At 44.5% G+C, this 20,538-nt stretch overlaps 1 protein-coding gene and 1 long non-coding RNA gene across 2 annotated transcripts in view; both read left to right on the top strand.

Moving 5' to 3' along the window:
- The window catches only part of celsr1b (cadherin EGF LAG seven-pass G-type receptor 1b), a 60,041-nt gene that overhangs the window by 18,511 nt on the left and 20,992 nt on the right, over positions 1-20,538 (top strand). Inside the window, 9 exon segments of the mRNA XM_048256175.1 lie at positions 1,738-1,853; positions 3,165-3,253; positions 9,083-9,240; positions 10,693-10,856; positions 11,607-11,732; positions 17,170-17,336; positions 17,550-17,735; positions 17,984-18,097; positions 20,162-20,217. Coding sequence (XP_048112132.1) covers positions 1,738-1,853; positions 3,165-3,253; positions 9,083-9,240; positions 10,693-10,856; positions 11,607-11,732; positions 17,170-17,336; positions 17,550-17,735; positions 17,984-18,097; positions 20,162-20,217 — 1,176 coding nt within the window.
- The window catches only part of LOC125304040, a 4,897-nt gene continuing 3,949 nt past the window's right edge, over positions 19,591-20,538 (top strand). Inside the window, exon 1 of the long non-coding RNA XR_007195164.1 lies at positions 19,591-19,601. This is a non-coding gene — a long non-coding RNA (uncharacterized LOC125304040). The remainder of the gene's footprint in view (positions 19,602-20,538) is intronic.

Genomic DNA, 20,538 nt, shown 5'->3' on the forward strand with positions numbered 1-20,538 from the left:
TGGCATGCCAAGATCTTGCACCTTGATAAGACTTTGATTTGGGGTAGCTGTGGTCACAGGTAGATGATAGATGTCGAGCTGTGGGTTTAGTCAGCATGGCAGGACATGTCAAGGCACATGGTCTGCTGCTAGAGTCAGCTTACTCATATCCTCACACTCTCAGCAGTGTACTGAGTAATGCCTTAGCACTCCAGTTAGGAAGGGCAGTCCTGTTAGCATAGGGCAGTCCAGTTAGGATAGGGGACTCCAGTTAGGATAGGGCAGTCCAGTTAGCATAGGGCAGTCCAGTTAGGATAGGGGACTCCAGTTAGGATAGGGCAGTCCAGTTAGCATATGGCAGTCCAGTTAGGATAGGGGACTCCAGTTAGGATAGGGCAGTCCAGTTAGCATAGGGCAGTTAGCATAGGACAGTTAGGATAGGGCACTCCAGTTAAGATAGGGCAGTCCAGTTAGTATAGGGCAGTTAGCATAGGGCAGTTAGGAAAGGGCACTCCAGTTAGGATAGGGCAGTTCAGTTAGCATAGGGCAGTCCAGTTAGGATAGGGGACTCCAGTTAGGATAGGGCAGTCCAGTTAGCATAGGGCAGTTAGCATAGGACAGTTAGGATAGGGCACTCCAGTTAAGATAGGGCAGTCCAGTTAGTATAGGGCAGTTAGCATAGGGCAGTTAGGATAGGGCACTCCAGTTAGGATAGGGCAGTTCAGTTAGGATAGTTAGGATAGGGCAGTTAGGATAGGGCACTCCAGCATACTACACTCCAGTTAGGATAGGGCAGTCCAGTTAGGATAGGGCAGTTAGGATAGGGCAGTTAGGATAGGGCAGTCCAGTTAGGATAGGGCAGTTAGGATAGGGCAGTTCAGTTAGGATAGGGCAGTCCAGTTAGGATAGGGCAGTTAGGATAGGGCAGTCCAGCATACTACACTCCAGTTAGGATAGGGCAGTTAGGATAGGGCAGTTAGGATAGGGCAGTTAGCATAGGGCAGTTAGGATAGGGCAGTTAGCATAGGGCAGTTAGGATAGGGCAGTCCAGGGAGGTCTTTTCTTTTCTTACACTTTTCTCTCTTTTCTCTTCATTTCACCTTCATTTGGATTCTCATGTTTACAGCACATGAGTAAGTCCTGTGTGATTGGAAGTGTACTGTAGTGGGCCATTTACCTGTAAGTCTCTTTTGATTAGAGTGTCTATTGAATGTAAAAATGTAAGTGATCAAACGTGTGCAGCAAAGAATAAAAATCCTCATGGGGCCTCCAGGGGAAACACTTGCTAGCAAACATGAAAACAGGAAGTGGCATGTGGCGCGAGAGTCCAGCCGGTGTTTGGCTTTGTTGGCCGCGGTTTCCTGTGGATGAAGCCCTGGGCCATATGGAGAGCGACACCTCTCCAACACTCCTGTGTGATCACCACAGGGCTTACGAGGGGCAGCCGCTTCACCTCTCTCCAACTCTCCTGTGTGATCACCACAGGGCTTACGAGGGGCAGCCGCTTGCCAAACATCAGCACGCTCATTTCTCCGACTCAACCAGTAATCCGCCCCAGTCCTCTCCCTGTAGTCCTGACATTCTCTCTGTCTACACACGGTCTGCCTCCATCACTTCCCTCCCTCCCTCCCTCCCCTCTCTCTCCCTCCCTCCCTCCCCCTCTCTCTCTGTCCATCCCATCTCCATTCCCACATTCCTCTGGTTTCCATAGACAGGGCTGAAACTGGACCCTGACATTTGACCTTTCTGCGCCCACAGGTTTGCCACTCGGGAGAGGAATGCCCTGCTGCTGTACAATGGGAGGTTCAACGAGAAGCACGACTTCATCGCCTTGGAGATCTCCGAGGAGCAGATCCAGCTGACCTTCTCTGCCGGTGAGCGGAGCCAGTTCGTGTAGCAACTACAGGATTACTCCTCGCGCTCCTAACAATGGAACGGGTCGCCTTTTGTACCTTGTGTGTCTGTAAATGCGCCGCAAGGTTGAGAGACATGCCCTTGTCCTCCTCTGATGAGCGAGGAGAGTAGAAACAGCATGTTGCATTTGGACAGGGGTGGTGGATGTGAGGGGATTGGGGGCTCGACGAATGAAAAGCATATTTGAATGGGGAGATGTGTGGATGGAGGAAGCAGCTGGCCAAAGAGCAGAGAAACACACTTCCTTTATCTACCTGTCCTCTTGTTTTTGTAACCTTCCCTCTCCCTGACCCTGGCCTGCGGCCCAAACTGTGGACCAGCAGCGGCCAATCTTTAGGGCTGTCAGCAATCTTTTCCGGAGGAAAAGCAACTTGGACCACTTTCCCCTTGAGAGTGGGGGCGCTGAATGTGGTTGAGTGACTGCTGTTCCATGATGCACGAATATGAAATCTCTGGCCCGGCCAAGTGGAATAGACATTAGTTAAAGTATAGTCATTAGTTATTCATATTTCCAATCTATTTGATCGATGCATCTGCCATGGGTTAAATCCATGTTGTTCAGTGTTTGAGCCAATGATAACTTACAGCTCAGAGTCCCAACAGTAGGAGAACAGTAGAACAATTCCAAGTCTAATGTTGACTCCATTGTTTTGTCAGATCACTCATAAACCAAGGACTGTAACCATTTTAGATCACTCAACAGTCAATGTTTTTAGAGACCTGGAAAAAGCACATGGAGTAAAGACAGCATTTGAAGCACTGACAGCAGAAACCCTCTCTGTTCCACTGAGCATAATCCCATTGTCTGTGGAGAAGAGGAATTTTAATAAGAAATTAGATAATGGCTTCACCCACAGGGCAGCCGCTCATCTCATAGATAATTGCCGGGTTGGAAGCAAACAAGCAGTGAGATGCCTGCCTGTGTGTTGGACTTCAGAGGGGCCTTTCACTTGGAGGTATCGTCCACCTCAGACAATCATTAACCTCAATCATGCCAGCGCTGTTGTGGTGTCCACTCAGCTGGAATACTTCCAGATTAAAAGAACTGCTTGTTTACTGCCAAAACACCCTGTTGTTCCTTACTTGGAAGAATGGGCCAAAGTTCTGGAATGTTTTTAAAATAACGTTTTTGAAGTCATTCCTGGTTTTTCCTTTTCGTTTCCTGTCGTGACTCCTCTCAGTCCAATAATTCAGTCTATTCAGATTTCCATTGGGAGGGGATATATCAAAAGAAAATATGTTGATGCTGATGTTGTTCCATATTCCTTCAGGAGAAACTAAAACATCCGTGTCTCCATTCATCCCTGGAGGGGTCAGCGATGGTCAGTGGCACATTGTCCAGTTGCACTACTACAACAAGGTACACAACCATTCACCTGCAGCCCATAGCCTACAGCTCATTATCAGCTAACACACAGTGCAACAGATCTATCATTAGATTAGGTTTTGTCAAATATTTTGACAATTTTAGCTATTAGAATTTTCACCTAGAGGAGGTCATTATACTCTGATAACAAGGTATCATTTTACAAGGTGAAATGATTTGGACACACTGTTCAGCTATTGCCCACACTAGTTCTGTTTCACTTTGGATGTTTTTCTTTGATCCTGATCTATCTGTGATAGAAAAGATGTACCTTTTTACATTAGCTGACTGTGTCACCTTTCATGACTTCAGGGAATGCATTTCTCCTTTAGACAAAGCACCCACTTATATACCCTGATGATACATGTTGTGAAAAGTTGAACAAAGGCAAAACTGCAAAACTAGTTTTGACTTACTTGTAGCCGTAAGGTATACTGGATGTTTATTTTATTCTTGATGTACTCTTGTTATACTCCATGTACCCATTGTATTCTCCAAAATGTGTCCTGGTATCATTTTCCATGGGAAGAGTTGTTGACATACATTTTAGAAGTCAGGCCAGTTTTATTCCCATTCATCTTTACTTTACTCAGTCAAGTAGAGTCATGGTTTGGTTATGGGACTGAATGCATGTGAAGAGGGCGCTTTGAGGGAAACAAAAGACCAGCGACAGATTTATGAGAGTAGGCCTCTTCATAACTTACCCAGAGAGACACGCCAACCGCTCCTACAAGCATTTGTTTTTGTGACCATAGAAGTTGTCATTGGCTTTTAATGCATCACTGGGGATCCTACAAGGCGGACAGGGATTAGGGGTCAGAGGTCAGTCAATGGGGACACTTGGACAGCCCTCCTTTTCCCCACCCTCTCTGTCGCCATGGGAACAGACACACTGATCCCTGGTGTTTGGGTCACCATTGGGCCGCTATAGGTTCCTTTCTTGTGTCCTTGATTGGGGCAGTCATATAAGACAATGTCAGATACTTGGAATTCCTGTTGTGGTGGTAAAATGTTTAAAACTCTTCTTTTTTGAGTGTTTGCGTGAAACAATGTTGTTTTGGCCCGTTTTGGGAAAGCAGGAAGTGGAAGAGTCTTTCCTAGTGGGGCTTTTGAAGTGAGTGAGTTGAAAGGATTTTGGAGTCCCTTCAAAAGATTCATCCATCCTGTCAGGGTGACAGTGTGTGTGTTGCATGGGACATTTTCATGGGAAACTCCTCAAGCGTGTGAGCCATTGCTGAGTGTGTATCTGGTGCCTGTATGGGGACTCAAACAAATCCATGTTAGTATTGCAGAATTAGGACATGATTGGAGCAGCCGTGGCCTACTGATTAGGGCTTCGGGCTTGGAACCGGAGAGTTGCCGGTTCGATCCCCGACCAGTGGGAGCGGCTGAAGTGCCCTTGAAGGCAGCTACGGAGGTATACTTGGCCTAGAAACCTGATTTACATTTACATTTTGTATTTGCAATCATATATGGAGTTGTATATATGAAATATTCAGAAGCATCACAACTAAAATGTTTCTTGGATGAATTCGTCAACAAACGGCAGGTTGTTGGCTAGCTCTGACAAGTCATCCTCTAAATGTGTATTCTCTTTTAGAATACCTGTTAAGTGGCATGGATTGTCAGCGCGGTCATGTTTGAATCATAAGATGTGCTAAATGCCCATCCGTCCTTCTGCTGAGCCCATTGTTCATGTAAAGCACCAAAGCTCCTCCCTCAGCTGCCAAGTTCATATTCTGATCCTCCAGAGACAAACAGACAATAGTCAGACCCCCTGTGGCGCTAATCTGGGGCCACAATGAGCCGTTTGGAGGGGAGGGTCTCTCAGGGTGCCAGACGGCACACATCTATTCTTTATGCAGTGGGTCTTCCATAAATGTAGGCCCTGTTCTAATTTCGCTTTCGACAATTTAATCACGATAAGGCATTTTGTTGCACTTCACTTAACTCAAAAATTGTGATATTGTGATATTGTCACAAAGGCTCAAGTTCTCATCATGTAACATCCTCATATTATAATACTGTTTGAAAAGACTCTGATTGCATATTAGTTTGTCTGAACATATATGCTCAGACAAGTGAAAATGTGAACTATCAGGCTTTGGTGAAGAGGGTTATAGTGAGGGAGGGCATATTTTGGAGATAGCGAGAAAGGCTTCTCCATGTCAACTGCCCTCTCCTCTCTATCTGACCCTTTCTTCTTTCTTTTCTACAAGTTCCCACCTGGGCTGGTCTGAGGCTTCGGCTTGTGCTGAAGTCTGTATGTCAAAGCTGGCACAACTGTTTAAATGCTTGTTTTGTTTTGAAGTCTGTTGACATGAGTGTAGAGGGTCATTCACATACACTGCAGCTGTCGCCAGTGATCTGGTCTGAGTTCTGTTAACCTTAACTTGACCCTAGCAACCCAGTGTATACAATCTGGTTGACCCTAGCAGCCCAGTGTATACAATCTGGTTGTTATGTCTGCGACTCCAAACTAACCTTGAAAATATGCACTAATTTGTGTTTGCCTCCCCCATGTTGGCTGTGTTCTTTTGGGTTGGGATCTGGGAGTAATATCAATTATTTAAAAAAAGCTTTGCAAATTCCCAGGAATACCAAATAATAAAAAAAGAATATATTATTTAATAATTATAGTATATAATAATTATAGTATATAATATCGAGTTTTAGTAAGAGTTGACCATTTTATTGTTATAAATGTATCATCTTAAAAAGATACAAAAATATGTTTCCCGTAATTACCTGTAATCTAATCATGAAGATATATGCAGCTTACACACATGGGGAGTGTGTTTCCCTCTCTTTTCCAAGAAATGACATGCAGTGGTCCGTGGAAGAGAATTTATGGTGATGTTTTGGGAACAGGGAGAAAGAGAGGGGGAACTCCTTGTCCAGTATGACTGTTAAGAAATGTTAAGAAAGCTGAAAAACAGCGAGTTGCCGGTGCAGGTGTTGTATTATTGTCAGTATCTAACAGTGTTTTGAAGGCATTAAGTTACACAGAGCACTAGGGCTTAGATTTGGACAATTAATTGTGGTTCAGAGTTTGGCACGGAAGAATGCAGAATCACAAAGGCATGCCAGCGGAAGGTCGAAGGCTGCTCAAGAGACTCTTGTAAGTTGTGGAGGGGTTCGGGTTTCGGTTGATTATAGCAGCTGAAATGACTGAACACTGATCCTGTATCAGTTTTCCTGTTGACATGCTTCCTCCTCTGATACGTGTAGTTGAACCAGGATCAGAGTAAGGGGGTACTGCTGTGAATGGGCAGTTGGTCCTCTACAACCCAAAGGCCGTCCCTAACAAGACCCAGGGGAGGAGTGTGTGATAGCTGAAGAGGGCTTGGTGCCCAGCTGCTGTTAGATGGGATAGACTGAGGTGCTTTGGTCTTGCAATTAAGCTTATCTAAGTTCACGTCTAATTGTTGCCCTTCTTAACACTTCAAAACACAGTTGCCAAGCCTGTCTTCAGAAGAATGAAATATGCGTCTTATATGATACAGTGGGCTAACATACACCTTACTTTTCCAGATTGTAATGCCCCCATATGAACAGAAAGCATGTGGTTGCATGTTTCCATGTTCTTCACCCACCCAACAGAATTGCAGAGCTGGATAAATGCATTTGGCTTTAGAAATGTGAGCTGTGAAATGTATAATGCTGAGATGTGCACACTGTACACAGTGGATCACAGGGCAGTATATGTCCCAGAGCTATTTGTTATGTGAGACGACCTTCAGCCCATTCACACTAACCCTCCAAGTCCACACAGAGCTAAAACATGGTGAGGTAACAGGAGCGCTCTATTATGTGATAGCGAGAGTCATGACAGCTACTTGGGCTTTCTCTGTCAGATCCCCTTAAAAAGATTAAGACTTTGGCGTATAGCGTAGCTTTGAAATGCATCCCGACATCCCAGGGGCACATGATTTGGAAGTTAAACCCATGTAATGGGTGATTCAGTAGATCACAGGTGCACATAGGGGGCCATTGTGGGGAGGCAGGATGCTAAAGTAGATCAAGGTGTATGCACCTCACAGCATACACCTTGGAGGGGGATTAGTTATGTTTCACTCCACAGTGATATGTGTCTCTCATTTTAAAGCCAGTAGACGTTCAGGATTTGTACTGGAGCTGTCTCTTCTTTAAGAATCAACATCATTTGAGTTAAATGCAAACATATGTCCTCTCACTGCTGTTGTTGAGGGATCAGAAGGGTATAAATAAATGAAAACACCACGCAACACAAAAAGTTTAAAATGCATCCATCACAACCTACCATAGAACATGGATTAGCATGTTTGGCTTAGCATCAACACCTAGCATAGAACATGGATTAGAATGTTTGGCTTAGCATGCTTTATGTTTGTTTGATCTCGTCCTTGTTTTCTTGCTGTAAAGACAACCCAACATTTCATCATTCTTGCATCTTTTCAAGCATCCAGCATTTGATGTTCTTAAACTGAACAAGGTCAAGCGAATTTAGTTTACTTTCCCATTTACGTCCATGGTCAAGCAGTCAGCAGTGTTACAGACAGTACTGATGTACTGACTCCATGATCAGTCAGCAGTGTTACAGACAGTACTGATGTACTGACTCCATGAGCAGTCAGCAGTGTTACAGACAGTACTGATGTACTGACTCCATGATCAGTCAGCAGTGTTACAGACAGTACTGATGTACTGACTCCATGATCAGTCAGCAGTGTTACAGACAGTACTGATGTACTGACTCCATGAGCAGTCAGCAGTGTTACAGACAGTACTGATGTACTGACTCCATGAGCAGTCAGCAGTGTTACAGACAGTACTGATGTACTGACTCCATGAGTAGTAGACTGCCACTCTTTCTAAAATTCTGATATGTTGACTGTCATTTCTTTTTCATGTTAATGACAACATATGCACAATGAATTTCAGTGATTTGCATGCATTAACAATGACAAGGCTGATGCAAAATGGCCTGTGCTCACCCCCTGAATATCCCACCCCTGCCAAATCTCACCGTGCTAAAAAACCAGGGAAAGTTCCCTACCCCTGGAACCTGGGCACACCCTGCCCTGCCCCTCCAGGGTCGCCCTGTCAGCTCACACTGCTCCCAAAGGAAGGAGTTCAAAGGGAAGCTTTAGATCAAATATGCAGGAAGAACCAGGACTGTTAAAAAAAAGAAAGTCAGTGGAAAATGGTGCAGGGTTGAAATAAGACTATTGGCGCTATTGGGTTTTGCCTGGTGGTGTTGGGTGTGGTGCTGCCGGTGGGCAGTTTGACATGGCACCACTCTCCCACCAGACTGTTTTTCTTCATGAGTGTCACATTGCCCTAATCCAATTAGGCCCCGAGTTGAAATGGCCTTGCCTCCCTCTGAATAGTAAACAGCCATCTCACGCTGTGTTGGCGAGATTAGAGAGAAAATAGGTCTGTTATCTCCACCCAAACAAAGACACAGAATTTAGCTTAGTTACATTTGAAGAAGTGTTCACTGTTTTCCTTGAAGGGTAAAGTCTCCTCTGTATGCGAGGATTTAGTAAATACTGGGTTGGAAAACATTACTGGTGTCAAACATTCAACAACTTCACTGCTGTAAAGAAAATTAACTGACACTCCAGATTCACTGTTAGTTAACTCATATTCCAATTTAACTCCAGATTCACTGTCTGTTAGTTACCCCATATTCCAGTTTAACAAAATGCATACCTTCATCTCGACCAAACATACTCATAGCTCAGTCATTGAATATTGAAAATCACTACAATAGACAACTAATTTGTCTTAAACTTGTCAGAGACCTGTTAAAGTCATTTTCATTTTTTTCTCTTTTAGCCCAACATCGGGCGACTCGGCACCCCCCATGGACCCTCAGGGGAGAAGGTGGCTGTGGTTGCCGTTGACAACTGTGACGTTGCCATGTCGGTGCGTTTTGGGGGCCAGATCGGAAACTACAGCTGTGCGGCTCAGGGCACTCAGACTGGACAGAAGAAGTGAGTGACCGACACTCAGATCTGATTATCTTACGTTGATTAGTATGCGTATGTGATTCAGAAGAAGTGAGTGACCGACACTCAGATCTGATTATCTTACGTTGATTAGTATGCGTATGTGATTCAGAAGAAGTGAGTGACCGACACTCAGATCTGATTATCTTACGTTGATTATGAGTATGTGTAAGTGATTCAAATGTCTTAGGTTGACAAGAAGACAATATGTTTAAACTGTGCACAGCACATGTTGTAACTTTCTCTTACCAGATTCAGATCTATCACAACACCTGCACAGCACTGGCAGCGTACTGCGTAGTGTTAACACGCACATCAGAGGTCCTTATTAGGGGGAGATGTGAGGGGCCTTGTCGTTGGCAGCAGAAGTAAGCTCACAGGAACCTGAGCAGTGGAGAGGCACGCTAACTGGAGGCTGGCGTTGAATAGCTGATAATTACAGGAGATTACACTACCTTCAGTCCCTCTGCCCTCACTCAACTCCCTCCTCAGCGCCGCTAATCTCCCACAGATCTGCGTGCTGTTCGCTGTCAGACAGGCCTTTATGTGTTCTTACGCTAGCATGCAATTTATCCCAAAAACACGTCATGGACAAGCTGCTAGTTGTTTCTCAACCTCTAAAGCAGCATTTCGTTTAGGTTAGCAATTAGGTTACTTGAAAGACACACTGCAAGAAAAGGTCTATGAATATGTTGTGTGAGGCAGGACAGTGGTTTACAGGCTGGATTATTGGTGCATTGTTCAAGTGTGTATACCTCAATCAAACATTCAAATTGTCTGCTCAGCTGTAGAAAGAATCAATGCATGCATTTCCGTGCTTGTAATGCACATTTTACTTGAGCTGTAAAAGTTCTCTGAACTGTAGAAGAATTTCCAAGTGTTCTCCTTTCAGTTTGAAGTCTTTCCTCTAAAGTATATACTTGGCTGAAATGAGTCGTGGCCTCTGTTCCCATAAAAAAGTCTGGTTGCTCCCCTGTGGGTCCAAGTAGACATTCTTGCAGTTACAATGATTACGCCAGTAAGGTTGGTCTAATCATTAAACCCTGTTTCTGATCAGGGCCAGCACATGTGGGCTTTTATAGAAATCATGAGACTCTGTACAATAGTGCCCTATTATATGCAAATAACTTTTCATAATTCACAACAGAGGTTATGCTGTAGACCTTGAAATCCTAAGCTTTTTGACACAAGGTCATTTGTGTAAATTTTAGTCAACGGTGGTCTTAGTCCTGCATATTGCAGGTCATAAACACAAAACTGTTTATTATGTTCCAAAGCCCTGTTGTGCAGTGTGCAGTGTGTGTGTAGTGGGCAGTGTGTAGTGTGGTGATCCTTACCTGCGCTGCTGGTCTGGTGTGTGGTGATCCTTACCTGCGCTGCTGGTCTGGTGTGTGGTGATCCTTACCTGCGCTGCTGGTCTGGTTTCTGCACGTCCAGGTCTCTGGACCTGACAGGACCCCTGCTGCTGGGCGGGGTGCCCAACCTTCCAGAGGACTTCCCCGTGCGCAGCCGCGACTTCGTAGGCTGCATGAGGAACCTGACCATCGACAGCAAGTCCATGGACATGGCCAGCTTTATCGCCAACAACGGCACCACTGCAGGTGGGACCCCTGAGGAAACAGCACTCTGAACTGAACTGCAACTAAACACTTCCCATTGTTCTGTATTACAAAAGTATTCCCTTCACTTATTTAGTACATTATCTACAGCACAAGTATTCCCTTATTCACTGATTTAGTAAAGTATAACTTATTTAGTAAAGTATCACTTATTTAGTACATAATCTACAGCACAAGATTGTACGGAGGCCCTAAGGGCTAAAGTTTAGTTTCATGTGCTCATGTGAAACTTTTCATGTGCTCATGTGAAAAGGTTTTGCGTGAGCACATGAAAGTTTGGGTGAGCACATGAAACTAAACTTTCGATTTTTTTTTGCTCATGTCCCCTTGGCTCCATAGATAACAGAACAAGTGAAGGTGTAAAACAAAAAATATTTGGCGGCACGCAATTAATAAAAAATAAAATTAAACGCGATATGCTTGGTCCTTAATCGCATCGCTTAACGCTGACAGCCCTAATAGACATCCATTTTATTTTTAAGTGAGTGCCCTGAGTATCAAACCTGAATGGCCTTGCCTTCTTGCCCTACCATTAAAGCTGCAGCATCACTGGACTCTAACTGTTCCATTAAAGCTGCAGTACAGCATCACTGGACTCTAACTGTTCCATTAAAGCTGCAGTACAGCATCACTGGACTCTAACTGTTCCATTAAAGCTGCAGTACAGCATCACTGGACTCTAAATGTTCCATTAAAGCATCACTGGACTCTAACTGTTCCATTCTGTTTCAGGCTGTGATGCCAGAAGAGACTTCTGCTCGAATAGCGCGTGTCAGAACAGAGGACTGTGCGTGAACAAGTGGAACACACACTCCTGCAGTTGCCCGCTGGGCTACGGAGGAAAGAACTGTGAACACGGTGAGGACGCATGTTCGTACATGTGCGTGTGTGTGTGAGAGAGTGTGTTTTTTTAGATGGTGTAATTACTGCCAATTAAAACAAAGCGCCTGCCTCTCCTCACCATTGTAGTAATAATAATAATAATAATAAAGCTTTATTTGTATAGCACCTTTCTGTACACAGAATGCAGCTCAAAGTGCTTTACATTTTGAAACATGTAACACAATAATAGTCCAGTCAGTCATTATCAATCACTTTTTTCTTTTGCTGTTTATGTTATACTCAGCAACATATCAAAATATAGAAAATGACGTCATAAGACTGGCAGCCTTAACCTCTTACCCCCCACAAGCAGCCATATGGCAACTGTGGCAAGGAAAAACTCCCATATTCCAGGAAGAAACCTTGAGCAGAACCTGACTTAATAGGGGAGCCCATCCGCCTTCTGGCTGGCAAGCCCTCAATGTAGCAGATGTAGAATAATCTGAAAATGTAGTCTACAGGATAAGATGAGTTAACTAAAAGCTTTCCTGTACAGGTATGTTTTTCAGATCTTTTTTAAAATATTTACTGAACTTCGCCTGCTTGATGTACAGAGGCAGGTGTTCCATAGTTTGGGGCATAATGGATAAACCCAGCTTCTCCACTTTTGTTTGTGGAGCACTTTGGATGCGATTAAAAGATTAGAATTGGATGATCTAAGTTTCCTTTGTGGGTTGATAAGATATTAAAAGCTCGTGAGATATATGAAGGTGCTATGCCATTCAAGAGCTTTGTAAGTAATTAACATAACCTTAAAATCAATTCTATAGGAAATAGAGAGCCAGTGCAGTTCAGCCAACACAGGGGAGGTGATGTGTTCTCTCTTCTTAGTCTTAGTTAAAAGTCTAGCCATGCAGAGTTCTGTATGAGGTGCCAATTTCTTTAGATGTTTTTTGGGAAGACCAGTGAAAAGTGCATTTGCAGTAGTCTAACCTGCTATTGATAAAAGCATTGAATTAGCTTTTCTGCATCTTGTTGAGTTAAAAGGGCGCGCACGGCAATGTTTTCTCAAGTGGAAATAGGCTGTCTGAGTAACTTTACTGATATGGGGCTTAAAACTTAACTCTGCATCTAAGATGACACGAGGCTTGTTACTTTTTGGTTTGACCTGGTGTGCCAAGTTCCCCAGATTACTAAGAATAATATCTCGCTTTAGTTTTTGGTCCAACCAGAAGTACCTCTGTTTTGTCATCATTTAGTTTCAAAAAAAGTTTTTGCTCATCCACTGATTAATGGAGGTTAGGCATGCAGTGAGGGAGCAAAGGCCATCTAGGTTAGTTGGCTCCACAGAAAGATACAATTGGGTATCATTCATGTAGCTGTGGAAGTTTACATTATGCTGACTTATGACGTTTCCCAATGGGAATATATAGAGAAAAATAGCAGGGGACCAAGGCAGCTCCCTGGCCCCACAAAAGGCAAGTCATGTTTTCAGATACATGATCTCTGGACTGATATAAAAAATCTCTGCCAGTAATGTAGGTTTGAAACCAGTTTAGGCATTATCAGAGAGACCCACCCACTTTGCAAAAGCGGTGAATTAGGATGCTATGATCAATGGTGTCCGTGCGCACTCAAATCCAGAAGAATAAGGATTGAGAACTTTGTTTGAGTTAGGTAGCTAGTCTGAGATCATTGACTATCTTTACTAGAGCCGTTTCATTGCTGTGATTTGATCTAAAACCTGATTGGAATTTTTTTTCAAGGATACTGTTTTGGTTGAGGAAGGTATTTAACTGATTGTAGTGAAGCTGCAAGCGCAGCTGCTGTTTGTGTTAGCATGGCTCTGAAGCTCATCTACTGCTGTTTGTGTTAGCATGGCTCTGAAGCTCATCTACTGCTGTTTGTGTTAGCATGGCTCTGAAGCTCAGCTGCTGCTGCACAGTGTGTGCATGTTGTATGGGAGGCCATTATCAGTGCACTACTGACTGTAATCAGTGTAATGCTCTAATAACTGCAAACGCTCATGTAACAATCTCAAGATATCTTGACAATCTCTTGTCTATGTTGACAGTTGTTTTTCTCTATGTCTGGCAACAAACACACACACCTGGCGCGTAATAGATCATGCGCACTGTCGCGTACCATCAGGCTACTCAACAATGACAGAACATTTTCCTTGTGTGTGTGTGTAATGTGTATTCGCACCAAATTGGCCCACCATACCTTCCTAACTATGCACAGTATCCCATTACCTGCATGCCATCAGGCTATTTACAATTTCTATTACGTAACCAAAATTAGTGAACCATTTCGTTATCAAAAGAATAACAGCACACATTTTGTTTGAGCAGGAGACAGAATAGCCTACGCTGAAAGACGCGAGGCATAACTACATGGATAGCTACTTGTTATGACGCCCCCGGCGCGGTGGTAGGCGGCGGTCATATAGGTTTAGTCATTTTTTTTTTTTTTTTTTCTTTTTCCATGCCCACATTTCATCAATGATTCCGGGACACTGAAAGACCGGGATACCCAGACCTAACATAGTCAAACTGCACCTAAATTGGAAGTGTAGGATCATTATAACAACCCCGCACGGCATGTAACTCCATGGATAGCATGGAACAAAAAATTAATTTCGTTTTGATCTGTAGCCCCTGTCCAGGCTGGACTGGACCCCCAAAAGGAAGGTAGGGCAGACCCACAGTTTTCTGTGAATATCTCCACTTATTTAATGTATAGCTTCACCTAGTTAAAATTAAAAAAGCCGTAGGGTTTAGGAGGACCATTTTTTTTGTATGTTGATCTCAAGGGGCCATAATCAACCCATTCCATAACCACTCATTTTCATGTATAAAACCGCCCACCTAGTTAAACGCAAAAAAAGTAAAAAAAAAAGTGAGGTGTTGTAATTGAAGGTATCTGTGACCCTAACATAGTCAAAACTGCACGAAATTGGAAGTGTAGGATCATTATGACACCCTCTGTATGCACGCCAAGTTTTGTGGAATTCCGTTCATTGGGGCCACACAATAAATTTATGTTACTATACACCAACTGGCCTGTAGGTGGCCGGAGACAGTTTTCTGTGAATATGTCGAGAACCGTGGGGCCTAGGAGGTCCACCTTTTTTGTATGTTGGTCTTAATGGGGCATGTCAACCCATCCCATTACCACTTATTTCATGTATAGCCACCTAGTTAAAAATTAAAAAGCAAAAAATTAGGTGTTTTCATCACAATATCTCATGGCTGACAAGGTCAAAACTGCATGAAATTAAAAGTGTAGGATCATTATGACACCCTCCGAATGCATGCCAAGTTTTGTGTACTTTCGTTCATGGGGGCCTTACAATAAAATAATTTATGTGTACATTTAGTGACGCATTACACCAACAAGGATTTCCGGACACTGAAAGACCGGGGTAAAAAACTTGGTGGGCATGTACCCCACATGGATAGCATGGAAGCCATTTTTAGTTTGATCTGTAGCCCCCCGCTGGACTGGACCCCCGAAGGAGGGTAGGGCAGACACAGTTCTCTGTGAATGACCATTTTGACCATTTTTTTTCCATGTTTGCCTCCAGGGTCATGTTAACCCATTTCATGTGCACACATGTGCACAAACAGATACACACACACACACACACATACATTCACAGTAATCATAATTATGACCCATATACTCACACAGTACAGATATATGCGCTTGCATACACAAGCACACAAACACACACACACACACTGTACACACACACACACACCCACACACATAACATAAACATAACACAAACAATCAAGAATTTCTCAGAATTATGAACAGGTAAGATGGAGGTGGGTTGTATAAAATGAATTTTTACATGTGAAATCTATGAACTAATCATGTTTTGGTACTTGTTGGCTAGCAGATACCAGTGAGAATTGAGTGTGGATAATGCAATTTAGTGAGACAGTTAGAATCATATAGGCCTTTCAGCGTGATTTCTTTTTGTGGAAAAAATGTGCTGGACTGGGCGGCGGTCATATTTTGTACCGCTCTGCAGTACATCTAGTTGTTGTTTCTTTTACTCGGCTATCAGCACACAATGTTGAGCTAATTCACTAACTCAATACTCATCATGGATACCACAAGTTTAAACAACGACAACAGAAAGTATGGAGGCAGCAAAGCTAGAGAAGTTATTCCAGATGGGCAAGAACAAGGAAGGCAATTGGTGTGCTTGGCAGAACGTTAAACTGCATTACAGCTGTTTAAAGCCAGACGTGACGTAGCCTACGCTAGAGCAAACAAGGTAACTTTAGCCTGTAGGCCTATAGGGCTGTATCGAGTTGTCCAAATGGATAGGTCATTGTAGACGTTGTTGTTGTATTATTGCATGTGGATGTTGTCATGCTATGTAGGCTACTTTTTTGCTGACAAGCTTGTGTGGCCTGCAGGTTCCGTCTAGTGTCTTGTGTAACTTGAGCTCCGAGTTGGTCAAACCTGTTGGCCTGCAGGCCAGCTCTGAGCCAGAGCTCTTAACATACCTGTCAGGGAGCAGACGCAAACGTCTCCCATACAACAGGGTTGCTTTTGTTGCTGCTCACGTGGAGTTGTCGGGGACGTCGTACAGGAGAGAGGAGGCCACACAAGACATGCTGGAACCACAGCAGGCCTCCACCCTGCAGCACAAACTCACTCTCCAGACACATACTTTAGATTCCTCCTTAACACTTAAGATGCCTCCATTTAACACTTGAGTTTAATTGTGACCGCAAATAATGGCTGTTGTGTTTAACAGCATAGAGGGGCAGGCCACAATTTGTCCATCTTTGCTGTCTGACGATGTGATTGGTTCTCAGCAGCAGAAACTGGCCGGCCATGTGAATGCCGACTGCTCATGTCAAAGTTTTCTAGGTTTCTCCTCTTTCAAGGGTGTTACTGTAGGCATATTTAAGACATATTTAAGGCATATTTAAGACATATTTAAGGCATATTTAAGACATATTTAAGGCATGTTTAAGGCATATTTAAGGCATATTTAAAGGCATAATTAAGGCATATTTAAGGTTAAGGCATATTTAAAGCATATTTAAGGCATATTTAAGGTTAAGGCATATTTAAAGCATGTTTAAGGAATATTTAAAGGCGATTTAAAAGGCATATTTAAAAAAGGACATAGTATTTAAAGGCATATTTAAGTTTAAAGCATATTTAAAGCGATTTAAAGGGCATATTTAAGGTTAAGGCATATTTAAAGCATATTTAAGGCATATGTAAGCAATGTGCTTGCACTATTGGCACCCAAGAATATTGTGCCTGAGAAAAGCACAGAGTGGTTTATACCCCCTGTGGTTCGTTGGGTAACCCACTTTTTTTGTGTCACTTTGTGCATGTGTTCTGAAGCTCAAAGATACGGCTATCCTGCAGTTGTAAGGCTCTGAGTGTTCATTTCCTGTACTGTTTCCTGTGTAATCTCCACCCCCCACAGTCATGCCCTCCCCTCAGCACTTTGACGGACACGCTCTGGTGTCTTGGACCGACCCGGATATCACCATCGCCGTGCCCTGGTACATGAGCCTGATGTTCCGCACCCGCAAGGGCACGGGCACTCTGGTGCAGGCCAACGCCGGGGACTTCTCCAAAATCGTTCTGCTGGTAAGGGTGCCCCAAAAATCATTCTGCTGGTAAAGGTGCACTGCATTCCTAACCCCCGCCCCGGGCCTGTCATCAAGCCCCATTTATTCCCTCAGCACTTGTGATAGGCCTCGGGGTCAGTGGTGATACAGTTCTGCAGATAGGAGCTCTCCTGTTGCACGTCCCCTCTCATGCTTTACCCCCCTCCTTCCCCCCTCCTCTCTTCATCCTCAGATCAGCAACCGGCACGTCCGCTTCCAGGTCTTCCTGGGGGTGACCCGGGTGGCTCTGCTGGACCTGTCCAAGGTCCGTGTGAATGACGGGGAGTGGCATCACCTTCTCATGGAGCTGAAGAGTATCAAAGACGGGAAGGACATCAAATACATGGCTCTGGTGTCTCTAGACTACGCCATGTTTCAGGTACTCTCCTCCAAAATAAAAAAACAGACCTCTCTACATCTGTGACCTGATATATTTTTACAATTTGTCATATGATTAGAAGTTTCAGCTTCGGATAATACTGTTCAGTTAGATACACAATCACCATTCTGGAAATATTGTTGAATTAAATAAAGCTGACATTGACTCCATACTCAGGACTGATATGATCACAGTGTAGATGCCATTAGTGTTTGTGCCTGTACCAAAAGAGATCTGTTTCTCACCAGCGGACCGTAGAGATTGGGAACGAGCTGCCAGGCCTGCGGCTGAAGAGTCTGTACGTAGGAGGCATCCTCAAGAAAGACGGTTCCGTGCAGAACGGGTTCCATGGTTGCATACAGGTCTGTTCCTCCAGAATGCTGACGCTAACAAACTTAGCTAATTGCACAGTGCTTCTGAATCCCAACGACAGTACATCTGACTAGAATTTGACAGACAAACATGAGATACAAAAGATGAAAGCATGAAAACAGACAGACATCACTGCCACATAGCTGCTGAGAGGAGAAGACCCAAAAATAAAAATAATGACATGGAGGGAAGGGCAATAAAAGGGAAGGGTAGAGGGGAGGGCAGATGAAGTATATGTTGGTGTAAACACGTGTTCAGAGAGGAGTGGAGATGCAGAGATCAAGTCGAGGTCAGCGTGGGCGTTGAAAGTGTTTACTCACTCTGAACACGCCAACACATCATTAGCGTCATAAATACATCAACATTGGCGTGCGTCATAAATTTGTGGTGTGTGCACTCTTTCATTTTGTTGCATACACTACACGCGTATACACATTTCTCTCTGTCTAGAGGTTGGTTTTCATTTCACATGTTTCCTCTGCTGCCGTTTCACAGTTTCTTGCTGACTTGCGATTCTCAGTGTTCTCTCTGTTAGTTTTGGCAACTTCCACACAATATTCTCACCCAGTGTGTAGTTTTTGTCTGTCCATGTGCTTGACTTTTGACGAAGCTCATCAGATGAACATAATTGATTTTACCTCCCTGTGTTTTTATAGTGGTACATCCAACGGTCACTTCATTAACCCTTCGTTAACGTGTAAACTGACTCTTTATTAACCCTTTGTTGACGTGTAAACTGACCCTTTATTAACCCCTCGTTGACGTGTAACTGCGCGAATAGTGAGAGAGCGGTCTCCTCCCTCCCCTTGACTGAGTGGTCTATATTTGTCCCAGGGAAGCAGGAATGGGAGACCGCCACCAACACGTAACATCAGCATCAGGCATCGTCTCGCGTTATTGGAGGAGGGCTGTGAAGCCCTAGAGACCTCCGCGTGCACAGGGCAGGGACACCTGGGGTGCCTCCTCGGCCTGCCAGGCCTCAACCTGCCCACCCTAAATACCCCCCCTCCCCAGGAAACCCCCCTCCTCACCTTAAATACCCCAACCTCCTCACCCTAAATACCCCAGATAATACCCCAGATAAGGTATCTCAACCTCCTCACCCTAAATACCCCAGATAAGGGCTCAACATGTCAACATAACATTATGGGTGTGCAGTCTGCAGTCTGTATTGATCATAATTACTATTACTGTACTATTGTATTTTAGTTTAGGTTTATATACTAGCACAGTTCATGTGGGACGTAGGCATTTTTAGAAAGGTTGAAAACATCCACGCAGAGATGAATATAGATCTGAGCCAAACTGGCTTGGGAGTGCTGCCCACTCACTTCCCTGGTCAGTTTCACTCACATGCCCTCTCTGCCCCCCTCCCCCATGCAGGCTACTTCGGGCGGGACTGTGTGGACGCATGCCTACTGAACCCCTGTGAGCATGCCTACTGAACCTGTGAGCGTCCTCCTCAGATTGAAATAAATGCCAGTGCCAGAACAAGTAAGAGCCTCTTCATCGGCTGTGAGTCTCACTCCTCTCACTTCTCCTTCTCTACTCCTCTCCTCCTCAAGTAAGGCCTCTCCTCTCATCTCCTCTTCTCAAACCTACCTCCAATAATTTAAACAATATATAAAAATATCCTTCCTCATATAATATATTTATACTGTCATCATATAAATATAAATATATATAATTATAAATATAACTCCTCCCTCCTCCATTCATCTCCTCTCCTCTCCTATCATCCCTTTCCTCTCTAATGCTCCCATGCTCCTCCTTTCATCTCCTCCTTTCCTCCTTTCATCCTCCTCCTCTCATCTCATATCCTCCATCCTCCCTTATCCCCTCCTCCCTCATCTCACTCATCACTCCTCCTTCCTTTCCTCCCTCTCATCTCCTCCCTCCTCATCTGGCTTTGGTGGTGGGGTTGGGTCATGTGGTGTGGGTGGGGTTGGTGGTGGGGGGGGTTGGAGGTCATGTGGTGTGACATGTTGGTGGGGTTAGGTCATGCTGTTAGTAATTGATGTCTCTAAGAACCTTCTGATATTTGTTGTGGTTAGAGGAATGGATCACCTGACCTTCCTCTCAATGCCCTGGGCCTAACCTCCGTCCTGCAGTGAGCCGTGGGCTAACCTCCGTCCCAGTGAGCGTGTGGCCTAACTCCAAGGCCCTGTAGGTGAGCGGGGCCGACACCGCGTCCTGCAGTGAGCCGTGGGCCTAGCCTAGATCCTGCAGTGAGCCGTGGGCCTAGCCTAGATCCTGCAGTGAGCCGTGGGCCTAGCCTAGATCCTGCAGTGAGCCGTGAGCCGTGGGCCTAGCCTGCGTCCTGCAGTGAGCCCTGGGCCTAACCTCCGTCCTGCAGTGAGCCGTGGGCCTAACCTGCGTCCTGCAGTGAGCCGTGGGCCTAACCTGCGTCCTGCAGTGAGCCGTGGGCCTA

The sequence above is a fragment of the Alosa alosa genome, chromosome 11 (assembly GCF_017589495.1).
Source record: "Alosa alosa isolate M-15738 ecotype Scorff River chromosome 11, AALO_Geno_1.1, whole genome shotgun sequence".
In the NCBI taxonomy this organism is placed as follows: domain Eukaryota; kingdom Metazoa; phylum Chordata; class Actinopteri; order Clupeiformes; family Clupeidae; genus Alosa; species Alosa alosa.